The sequence below is a fragment of the Mustelus asterias genome, chromosome 5 (assembly GCF_964213995.1).
Source record: "Mustelus asterias chromosome 5, sMusAst1.hap1.1, whole genome shotgun sequence".
In the NCBI taxonomy this organism is placed as follows: domain Eukaryota; kingdom Metazoa; phylum Chordata; class Chondrichthyes; order Carcharhiniformes; family Triakidae; genus Mustelus; species Mustelus asterias.
In genome coordinates, this window is record NC_135805.1 from 11544534 (window position 1) to 11556578 (window position 12045).

The window sequence follows — 12045 nt, forward strand, 5'->3', positions numbered from 1 at the left end:
GTGGCTTCAGCCCTCTTTGGTTCTATGATCTCTGCTCTCATGCAGTTCTGCTCTCTTGAGCGACCCTAATCATCATCACACCACCTTCAACTGCCTGAGTCCTAAACTCTGGAATTTATTCCTTAATCCTCGTTCTCGTCTCGTCTCGTCTGGTCTCATTCCATCCTCATTTCAGAAACTCCTCAAAACCTATCCCTTTGGCAAAGTTTGTGATCTCCTAATATCTACTCGTGGTTCAGACAATCAGATTTTGTTTGATAACACTCCTGTGATTCATCTTTGAACATTTTGCGATGTTAAAGGCACTTGTGAAAATTATTTATGCTTTTGTATGTCACTGTTTGTCATGTATTACACATTTGTAAAATGCAGCAATTGTAGAATGTGTACACATTATTGAATTTAATCTTATAAAACCTATTTATTAGGACACATATAAAAGGAGAAAGGAAAGAACAAGTACCTTCAAAGGCAGGGAGCTTATAGTGACCGTGTTGACCCACATATGACACCTCTAGCCATTAACAATGGAATTAAATTCCAGTATTCAGCACAGGCAGGATAAGCTCTGTCAATGGAATTCCCTTTCCCTGACTCTGTACTATACTTACTGTGTCAGCTCAATTGTCGCTCTCCTCGAGAAGGTCCAGGCTGTGTGTTCATTCTTATCAGCTGGGATTTCCTTTTTGTCCTCGTAACCCAAAAAGTATAGTGTAAATTTCATTGAAGGGAAGTCGAACTTCTGCAGAAGTCTGTAAACAAGTTGAAGAAGAACCATCAGAAAGAGAAGAATAAGTTGAGTGTCTTCAAGGAGGAAAGCGAGATGGAAAGGCAAAGAGGGTTACAGAGGGACACAGCACGAGGGATTCAGGCTCAATTCCAGCCTCGGGTCTGTGTGGAATTTGCACATTCTCTCCGTGTCTGCGTGAGCTTCGTCCGAGTGCTGGGTAAGCTGTTCTTTCAGAAAGTTGGTGCAGACTCATTGGACCGAATGGCCTCCTTCTGCACAGTAGGGATTCTATGGCCCACACAATGAAAGTATGGCCACCAATGGTGGAACAATTACAATTTGGAACGCTCAAGAACAAAGAACAGTACAGCACAGGAAACAGGCCCTTCGGCCCTCCAAGCCTGTGCCGCTCCTTGGTCCAACTAGACCAATCATTTGTATCCCTCCATTCCCAGGCTGCTCATGTGACTATCCAGGTAAGTCTTAAACGATGTCAGCGTGCCTGCCTCCACCACCCTACTTGGCAGCGCATTCCAGGCCCCCACCACCCTCTGTGTAAAAAACATCCCTCTGATATCGGAGTTATACTTCGCCACTCTCACCTTGAGCCCGTGACCCCTCGTGATCGTCACCTCCGACCTGGGAAAAAGCTTCCCACTGTTCACCCTATCTATCCCCTTCATAATCTTGTACACCTCTATTAGATCTCCCCTCATTCTCCGTCTTTCCAGGGAGAACAACCCCAGTTTACCCAATCTCTCCTCATAGCCAAGACCCTCCATACCAGGCAACATCCTGGTAAACCTTCTCTGCACTCTCTCTAACGCCTCCACGTCCTTCTGGTAGTGCGGCGACCAGAACTGGACGCAGTACTCCAAATGTGGCCTAACCAGCGTTCTATACAGCTGCATCATCAGACTCCAGCTTTTATACTCTATACCCCGTCCTATAAAGGCAAGCATACCATATGCCTTCTTCACCACCTTCTCCACCTATGTTGCCACCTTCAAGGATTTGTGGACTTGCACACCTAGGTCCCTCTGTGTTTCTATACTCCTGATGACTCTGCCATTTATTGTACAACTCCTCCCTACATTATTTCTTCCAAAATGCATCACTTTGCATTTATCCGGATTAAACTCCATCTGCCACCTCTCCGCCCAATTTTCCAGCCTATCTATATCCTGCTGTATTGCCCGACAATGCTTTTCGCTATCCGCAAGTCCAGCTGCCAAAATTAGAGGAGTACAGATTATCTTGGAGGGTTGTGGGACTGGATGAGATTACAGTGATAGGGAAAGATTATCCAAGTTAGCAAGACAAAATACTGGGAACATACAACAGTCCAGTCAACATCTTAGGAGAAAGCAAGATAATTCCTTCAAGAGAAGGGCGAGATTCTAAATGAATTTTTCTCATTAGTATTTACTGTTGAGAAAGGCCTGGATGTTAGGGAACTTGGGGAAATAAATAGTGATATGAGGAGTGCAGATGTTACAGAGGTAGTGCTGGAAGTCTTAAAGTGAATCAAGGAAGATAAATCCCCAGGACCTGATGAAGTGTATCCCAGGATGTTGTGGGAGTATAGGGAGGAATTTGCGGGTCCCCTATTTGAATCATCAATAGCCACAGCTGAGGTGCCTGAAGATTGGAGGGTGGGAAATGTTGTGCTTTTGTTTAAGAAGGGCTACAGGGAAAAGCCTGGGAACTACAGGCCAGTGAGCCTAACATCTGGAATGGGTAAGTTGTTAGAAGGTATTCTGAGAGACAGGATCTACAGGCATTTAGAGAGGCAAGGACTGATTAGGGACAGTAAGCATGGCTTTGTGAGTGGAAAATCATGTCTCTCAAATTTGATTGAGTTTTCTGAAGGGGTAACCAAGAAAGTAGATGAGGGCAGTGCAGTCAACATTGTCTACATTGGACTTTAGCAAGACCTTTGACAAGGTACTACATGGTAGGTTAAATCTCACGGGATTCAGGGTGAGATAGCCAATTGGATACAAAATTGGCTTGATGACAGAAGACAGGTGGTTGTAGAGGATTGCTTTTCAAACTGGAGGCCTGTGACCAGTGGTGTGCCTCAGGGGTCGGTGCTGGGTCCACTGTTATTTCTCATTTATATTAATGATTTGGATGAAAATTTAGGAGGCATGGTTAGTAAGTTTGCAGATGACCAAGATTGGTGGCATAGTGAACAGTGAAGAAGGTTATCTAGGATTGCAACGGGATCTTGATTAATTGGGCCAGTGGGCTGATGAGCGGCAGATGGAGTTTAATTTAGATAAATGTGAGGTGATGCATTTTGGTCGATTGAATCGGGGCAGGGCCTACTCAGTTAATGATAGGGCGTTAAGGAGAGTTATAGAACAAAGAGATCTAGGGGTACAGGTTCATTGCTTCTTGAAAGTGGAAGGTGGGCAGAGTGGTGAAGAAGGCATTTGGCATGCTTGGTTTCATTGGTCAGAATACAGGAGTTGGGACGTCTTGTTGAAGTTGTATAAGTACATTGGTAAGGCCATACTTGGAATACAGTGTAGAGTTCCGGTCACCCTATTATAGAAAGGATATTACTAAACTAGAAATAGTGCAGAAAAGATTTACTGGGATGCTACCGGGACTTGATGGTTTGAGTTATAAGGAGAGGCTGGATAGACTGAGACTTTCTTCCCTGGAGCATAGGAGGCTTGGGAGTGATCTTAGAGGTCTATAAAACAATGAGGGGCATAGATAAGGTAGATAGGCAACATCTTTTCCCAAAGATAGGGCAGCCTGAAACGAGAGAGCATGGATTTAAGGCGAGAGGAGAGGGATTCAAAAGGATCCAGAGAAGCAATTATTTCACAGAGGGTGGTGAGTGTCTGGAACAAGCTGCCAGATGTAGTAGTAGAGGCGGGTACAATTTTGTCTTTTAAAAAGCATTTAGACAGTTACATGGGTAAGATGGGTATAGAGGGATATGGGCCAAATGTGGGCAGTTGGCACTGGCTTAATGGTAAAAACTGGGCGGCATGGACAAGTTGGGCCAAAGGACCTGTTTCCATGCTGTAAACCTCGATAATTCTATGACTCAATGAAAGTAAGAGGCCCTTCTGCCCATTGTGTCTGTGCCAACCATCATCAGCTATTAGTTCTAATCCTATTTTCCAGTACTTGGTCCACACCCTTGTATATTATGACATTTCAAGTGCTCATCTAAATGCTTCTTAAATGTTGTGAGGTCTCCCGACTCTACCACCCCCTACCATGGCAGTGACTTCCAGTTTGCTACCACCATCTGGGTGAAAACTTTTTTCCTCAAATCCCCTCTCAATCTCCTGATCCTTACCTTAAATCATAGATCATAGAATCATAGAAACCCTACAGCATAGAAAGAGGCCATTCGGCCCATCGAGTCTGCACCGACCACAATCCCACCCAGACCCTACCCCCATATCCCTACATATTTTACCCACTAATCCCTCTTACCTACGCACCCCAAGACACTAAGGGCAATTTTAGCATAGCCAATCAACCTAACCCGCACATCTTTGGACTGTGGGAGGAAACCGGAGCCCCCGGAGGAAACCCATGCAGACACGAGGAGAATGTGCAAACTCCACACAGACAGTGATCCAAGCTGGGAATCGAACCCAGGTCCCTGGAGCTGTGAAGCAGCAGTGGTAACCACTGTGCTACCGTGCCACCCTTTGCTCTCTCGTTATTGACCCCTCTACTAAAGGGAAAAATTTCTTCCTATCTACCTTAACTCTATCCCTCATAATTTTATACAGTTTGATCAGGGTCCTCCCTCACCCTTCTCTCTCTAAAGGAAAACAATCCCAGCCTATTCAACCTCTTTTCAAAGCTGAAATTCCCCAGCCCAGGCAACATCCTGGTGAATCGCCTCTGCATCCTTCCTATAGTGTGGCGACCAGAATTGCTGACAATACTCTAGCTGTGGCCTAACAAGCATTTTGTACAGCTCCACCAAAACTTCCCTGCTCTTATCTTCCATACCTCGGCTAAAAAAAGCAAGTATCCCACATGCCTTCTTAACCTCCTCATCTACCTGTACTGCTGCCTTCAGGGATCTTTTGTCATTCACCTCAAGGTCCCTCTGGTCCACTGTACCTCCTAGCATCCTACCGTTCATTATGTATTCCCTTGCCTCGTTAGTCCTCCCAAAATGTATCACCTCACACTTTTCAGGGTCAAATTCCATTTGCCACTGTTCTGCCCATCTAAACAGCCCGCATACATCATCCTGTAATCTAAAGCTTTCCTCCTCGTTATTTACCACACCACCAATTTGCATCTGCAAACTTACTGATCATACCACCAACATTCAAATCTAGATCATTAATGTACACTACAAACAGCAAGGGACCCAGCACTGATTCCTGCAGTATACCACTGGCTTCCAGTCACAAAAACGACATTCAACCATCACCCTCTGCCTCTTGCTACTAAGCACAGCAAGAAGTCTCACAACACCAGGTTAAAGCCCTGATCTTGGAGAATACTTAACTGAAGATCTTCGGGTAAGCGTTCTCCAAGGCGGCCTTCACGACACACGACAACGCAGAATCGCAGAGCAAAAACTGATAGCCAAGTTCCGCACACGAGGACGGCCTCAACCAGGATCTTGGGTTCATGTCACACTATCTGTGACCCCGACTTGCCTGAGCTTGCAAAATCTCACTAACTGTCCTGGCTGGAGACAATTCACACCTCTCTAACCTGTGCTTAACCCTCTCTCCACTTACATTATCTGTACCTTTAAGACTTGATTACCTGTAAAGACTTGTATTCCAACCATTATCTTGTAAATTGAGTCTGTATCTATGTATGCCCTGTTTGTGAATACAACTCTTCACTCAGCCGAAGAAGTAGTGACACTCCGAAAGCTTGTGCTACCAAATAAACTTGTTGGACTTGAACCCGGTGTTGTGAGACTTCTTACTGTGCCGACCCCAGTCCAACGCCGGCATCTCCACATCTTGCTGCTAAGCCAATTTCGGATCCAATTTGCCAAATTGCCTTGGATCACATGGACTCTTACCTTACAGATCAGTCTCCCAGGTGGGTCCTTGTCAAAAGCCTTACTGAAGCCCATGCAGACTGCATCAACTATACTACCCTACACATTTAGTCACCTTGAAAAATTCAATTAAGTTTTTTAGACATTATCTCCACCTGACAAAGCCATGTGGAGATTAATTTGGTCCTTCAGAATTTTTTCCAATAATTTCCCCACCACTGATTGTTAATACTCACTGGCTTGTTGTTGCCTGTTTTTCCCCTACTTCCCTTCTTGAATAATGGTACCACATTCGCCATCCTCTGGCACCTCTCCTGATTAGCTGTAAAGACTCACATTCCAATCATTATTCATGTAAATTGAGTTTGTGTCTTTGTGCCCTGTTTATGATCAGAACTCCCACCCACCTGACGAAGGGACAGCCTGTTCCGAAAGCTAGTGGCTTTTGCTACCAAATAAACCTGTTGGACTTTAACCTGGTGTTAGACTTCTTACTATGTTTATCCCAGTCCAACGCCGGCATCTCCACATCACCTCTCCTGTGGCCAGAGAGCATTAGAAAATTAGCATTAGAGCCCCCACAATCTCCTCCCTCGTGTCACATAGCCTAGAATACATCTCATCTGGGTTTGGGGATTTATCCAATTTTAAGCCTGTTAAAACTGCTAACACCTCTTCTTTCTCAATGCTACTCTATTACTTTATATCACAGTCCCCCTCCCTGCTTTCTATACCTACATCGTCTTTCTGCATAATGAACAAATGAAAAATATTCATTTAATACCTCGCCTACATCCTTTGGCTCCACACACAGGTTGCCTCTTTGGTTTCTAAAATGGGCCCTACTCTTTCTGTGGTTACCCATTTGCCCTTAATATACTTGAGATTTTTCTTTATTTTGCCCACCAGTATTTTTTTCATGCCTCCTCTTTGCTCTCCTAATTTCTTTTTTAAGTACCCCACTGCACTTTTCTATACTCCTCTAAGGCATCCACTGTTTTGTGTCCCCTGAATCTGCCATAAGTCTTTCCTTGTCCGATGCTGTATATCCCTTGACATCCAGAGTTCTCTTGACTTGCTGGTTCCACTCTACCTTTACAGGAACATGTTGGCATTGTACTCTTATTTCCTTTTTGAATGACTTACACTGCTTTGATGTGGATCTTCCTACAAGTAGCTGCACCCAGTCCACTTTAGCCAGATTTTGTCTGAACCAATTAAAACCAGCCTTCCCAATTCTATTCTAATCTCAGCTCCTTTGCCTCCGTTGCATTTGTTCCGATGATGCCACTTTCCAAAGTGGTGCTTCTAATATGTGCTCCTTTTTCAACGGTGGGTTCCCATTTACAGTTGTCAACAGGGCCCTCAACAGCGTGCAGTTCATCTCCTGTGCCACGACCCTCACCCCTCCCTCCCAGAACAAGGATAAAGTTCCCCTTGTTCTCACATTTCACCCCATCAGCCTTTGCATGCAAAGCACAATCCTACGCCATTTTTGCCAACACCAAACACATCTTCCCTTCACTCTGTCAGCATTCAGCAGTGACCGTTCCCTCCGGAATAACCTAGTCCACTCCTCCACTATGCCTGATACCTCTCCCGTCACTCATGGCACCTTCCCATGCAATCGCAGAGCTCTTTCATGCTCACCATCCAAGGTCCAAAACACTCATTCCAGGTTAAGCAGTGTTTCACTTGCATTTCTTTCAATTTGGTGTACTGCATTCGCTGCTCTCAATGTGGTCTCCTCTATATCAGAGAGACCAAGCGTAGACTGGGTGATCGCTTTGCTGAGCACCTTCGGTCTGTGCGCAATCAGGACCCTGACCTTCTGGTTGCTTGCCATTTTAATTCACTATCCTGCTCCCATGCCCATATGTCTGTCCATGGCCTGCTGCAATGTATGCAAACTGGAGGAATAGCATCTCATCTTCTGGCTAGACACTTTACACTTTCACTTTGGGTCTCAACATCGAATTCAACAACTTCAGATGATTAGCTCTACCCCACCTCAACCCCTTTGTTTTCATTTCATATTTTACTGTTCTCTACCTTTATTTCTTGATTGTCTTCCTTCATTTTTCTTTCCCCCCCCCCCTCTTTCCCCCTACTTTATCCCCTCTTCCCATACCTTTTCTTCCCCTTTTCTATATTTTACCTCTCTCCCATCCATCCCCCCCTCAACCACCGCCCCCCGCCCCGGCATTCATCTGTCACAGCTTACCCTCTGATTTTAGTTTCTCTGCCGTTTGGCCATTCACACCTTTTATTCTCTCTGTGGACTGCCATTAGCAGTCTTTTCTCCTGGTTTCTGTGGCTATGACTCATCTTTCATTCCCTCACCCTGCCGTATAAATATCTCCCACTTTCCATGTCGTTTAGCCTTGACAAAGGGTCATCTGGACTCAAAACGTCAGCTCCTTTCTCTCCTTACATATGCTGCCAGACCTGCTGAGATTTTCCAGCATTTTCTCTTTTGGTTTCTATTCTATTCTTTCGTGGGACACGGGCATGGCTGGCTGGGCCAGCATTTATTGCCCATCCCTAGTTGCCCTTGTGGCTCTGGAGTCACATGTAGGCCACAGCAGGCAAGGACGGCAGATTTCCTTCCATAAAGGACACGAGTGAACCAGATAGGTTTTTCCGACAATCAACAATCGTTTCATGATCATTAGTAGATTCCTAATTCCAAAATTTTTTTTTTTGAATTCAATTTCCACCATCTGCCATATCAGGATTCAAACCCGGGTCCCCAGAACATCAGCTGAGTTTCTGGATTAATAGTCTAGCGATAATCCCACTCGGCCATCGCCTCCCCTATTCAGGAACCTTATTTCCGGTCCATCATCGTCGTTTTCCAGAACTACCTTAAATCTTACTGAGTTACGGTCACGATCACTGAAATACTCCCCCACTGACATCTCTACCACCTGTTCAGCTTCATTACCTAAAACTAGGTCAAGTACCACACCCTATCTTGTAGCACTTTCTACATGCTGGCTCAAAAAGCTCTCCTGGATGTAATTTAATAATTCCGCCCCCCCTAAGCCTTTCACACTTTGCCTATCCCAATTAATATTGCGGAAGTTGAAATCCCCTACTATTATTACATTATTGCTTTCACACACCTGAGATTTGTCTACATATCTGCTCTTCTAGCTCTCCCCAATTGTTTGTACTCCCAGCAGTGTGATTACCCCCTTTTTTGTTTTTAACTTCCACCCATATGGCCTCAAGTCAGGAGACTGCTAAAATATCATCCCTCCTCAGTTCAATAATTGATTATTTGATCTATACTTTACACCCTTTTACACCCCACCCCTTTTGCCTGAAGATTCAAAACCACACAATATTGCTCTGCCAGTCCTGCTCTCCCTTAAATGACTAATCTTTAATTGGATGAATGAAAACTTGCATTCCAAGATTAACCCTGTTTTGCATATGCTGATCAGAGGGTTTGCGTAATCTTTTTTCAGTCTGTGGGCTTTTCCCTACTTTTTACTTCTTTTCTCATTTGTACAAACAATAATTCCTAGCTTTTCTCCCTATAATTTTTTAAAGTAAGTTTCTTACGTCATTCCAATGATTCTGGTATAAAAATCCAGTGATGTTTTCGGATCTTTCACTCTCAACATTGTCTGTTGCATCACAAAATCCTGAAATAGAGAAATGGCTAAGAACATTGGAAGATAAGTGTGCTTGTTTAAGAATTTATTTATAAAACATAAAACATTTAGTAAAGAAAACAAGTTAGATGCAAGTTATTCATTAATTGCACCTCTTCATCTGAAGGGAGCAGCCCATGTAGAAAAAACTCTCAAGAACATAACAACCATAGTACAATCAGCACCTTCCACTATTCAGTCATGGCTGGTCTGTACTCCAACTGCACAACTTATTTTTGCTCCTCTTCCCCAGAAACCCTTACCACATTTTGTACGTCAAAATTTCCCTCCTAAATGTCCTAGCTCTGATTGTGCCCATTTGCTCTAGAATTCCCAGAGGAAATAGCTTCCCTGTATTAACCCCAACTTCATTTAGTCTGTAAACTTGAAGAATACAACCTCTTTTTGCAACTTGTCCTCATATTTAAACCTTTTAAACTCTGGTATAATTATGATGAATATGCACGCTCTCCTCCAACGCTATTATTAAGCATGCCCAGAACACAGGAGTTCACATAGGGTCTGACATTGATGCATAACTTGTTCATTTTTGTATTCAGAGAAGTCAGAGAAATCAGAGAAACCCTACAGTACAGAAAGAGGCCATTCGGCCCATCGAGTCTGCACCGACCACAATCCCACCCAGGCCCAACCCCCATATCTCTACATATTTTACCCACTAATCCCTCTAATCTACACATCCCAGGACACTAAGGGGCAATTTTAGCATGGCCAATCAACCTAATCCGCACATCTTTGGACTGTGGGAGGAAACCGGAGCACCCGGAGGAAACCCACGCAGACACGAGGAGAATGTGCAAACTCCACAGACAGTGACCCAAGCCGGGAATCGAACCCAAGCCCCTGGAACAGTGAAGCAGCAGTGCTAACCACTGTGCTACCGTGCCACCCATTCTAACCTATACATGTACCCAAACTTTTATGGATTCATGTACATAGACAACCATATCTATTTATTCCTCCACAGCTCCTATTCTCATTTCTACTTGCTGGATCCAAAGTGGATTATCCCAGATTGTGGCAAATGTCATAGAATCCTTACAGTACAGGAGGCCATTCAGCCCATCAAGCCTGCACCAACAGCAATCCCACCCAGGCCCTATCCCCATAACCCCACATATTTACTCTGCTAATCCCCTCACACTAAGCAGCAATTTAGCATGACCAATCCATCTAACCCACACATCTTTGGACTGCAGGAGGAAACCAAAGCATCCAGAGCAAACCCACACAGACGTAGGAAGAACATGCAAACTCCACACAGTGACCCAAGGCCAGAATTGAACTCGGGTCCCTGTCACTGTGAGGCAGCAGTGCTAACCACTGTGCCACAGTGCTGCCCAATTGATAATTTTACAGAATTAACTGTGCATCATATAATGTAATTTACAAACTTCAGTGTACAACATCTTCACCTAAATAACTGTTCCACTCCCTATCCTTCATAGGTGATCCGAGAGAGCCATTTTCACGCTGCACTGGAAGGATTGCACAGTGGAGCATGATCCTGTTCTCACATGCACTTTCAGGAGTGTTTCCCATCCCTAAGCCAGTGGCACTGAGCCCAATAGCAGCTTCCTTCTCATTGGTTTCCAGTTGACAGCAGAGTACGGGATTAGGTTACAAGACCTTCCTGCTCAGAATGGCTCCGTACCCCACCAAACTGAACAGTTAACCAGAGCTCAATATTGATTTAGTCGACACCAAACCTGGCCGGAGCAATCTGATCTCAGCCGTTCGGTATTGTCCCAGTCCTCGCCATTCGTGTTTATCAGCCGCTCCAGCTACCAGGGACCGCTCCACTCTGGGGGCTCGGCCTCCCAGTGGACCTGCCCGGACCGAACTTTAACCCGAGTCTGCCCAACCTTCGCAACTCGTCTCCCGACCCCGCCAAACCTTGGTTTCCGCGACTGGGTCGGAACAGGCACTAAAAGCCTGTTCGTCGGTGAGTCCACTCTGTTCCTGGGACATTGCAGCTACTGGTATGAGAGAGCAGAGAACAGCACTGATGCCGAGCAGCCCTTCGTACACAACCTAACCCTCTCAGTCACAACGCTGCTGCCAATACCATCCCACCCACCTTTAACCTTTCACCCAATCCAACTCAGTCAGCGCAGAAAGAGAGGAGGGGCTGCTTTAGAATAACCAATCAGAAAAGGGGATAAAAGCAAATTACTGCGGCTGCTGGAATCTGAAACTAAAAGAGAAAATGCTGGAAAATCTCAGCAGGTCTGGCAGCATCTGTAAGGAGAGAAAAGAGCTGACATTTCGAGTCCAGATGACAGGAAAAGTCTGTGACAGAACAATGGATGATTGTTATGGTGCAGGTTAGGTATATTCCAACATGGGCAAAAACAAGATAACCAAGGGTTTGGTCTAGGATGATGATGAGGAGGAGGATAAAGAATAAAGGAGGATGTATGGCACATGTCAGTTGACCTATTCTAGTGAGAACCAGAAAAAGGGCGCAATTCACCCTAATCGGTTCTAAGTGCTGACACCAGTGGGAAGCCTGGAGTGCTTTCTGCTGGCATTAGTAACATTGAACAGGCCCTATTCAGCCTATTCAAATGAGCCAGCACTCCCCTTCCCACCTGCCCCCCCCA

At 45.0% G+C, this 12045-nt stretch overlaps 1 protein-coding gene across 2 annotated transcripts in view; it reads right to left on the reverse strand.

Moving 5' to 3' along the window:
- The window catches only part of glo1 (glyoxalase 1), an 86476-nt gene extending 74927 nt beyond the window's left edge, over positions 1–11549 (reverse strand). The window contains exons 1-3 of one of the 2 annotated variants that reach the window (XM_078212169.1): positions 11336–11545; positions 9327–9409; positions 612–752 (exon numbers count right to left, since the gene is read on the reverse strand). In XM_078212169.1, coding sequence (XP_078068295.1) covers positions 612–752; positions 9327–9409; positions 11336–11410 — 299 coding nt within the window. In that variant the 5' untranslated portion in view covers positions 11411–11545. Of the gene's footprint in view, positions 1–611; positions 753–9326; positions 9410–11335 lie in introns of both variants that reach the window. The other variant, XM_078212170.1, reaches the window with a different exon arrangement.
- Between the last annotated feature and the right edge of the window lie 496 nt (positions 11550–12045).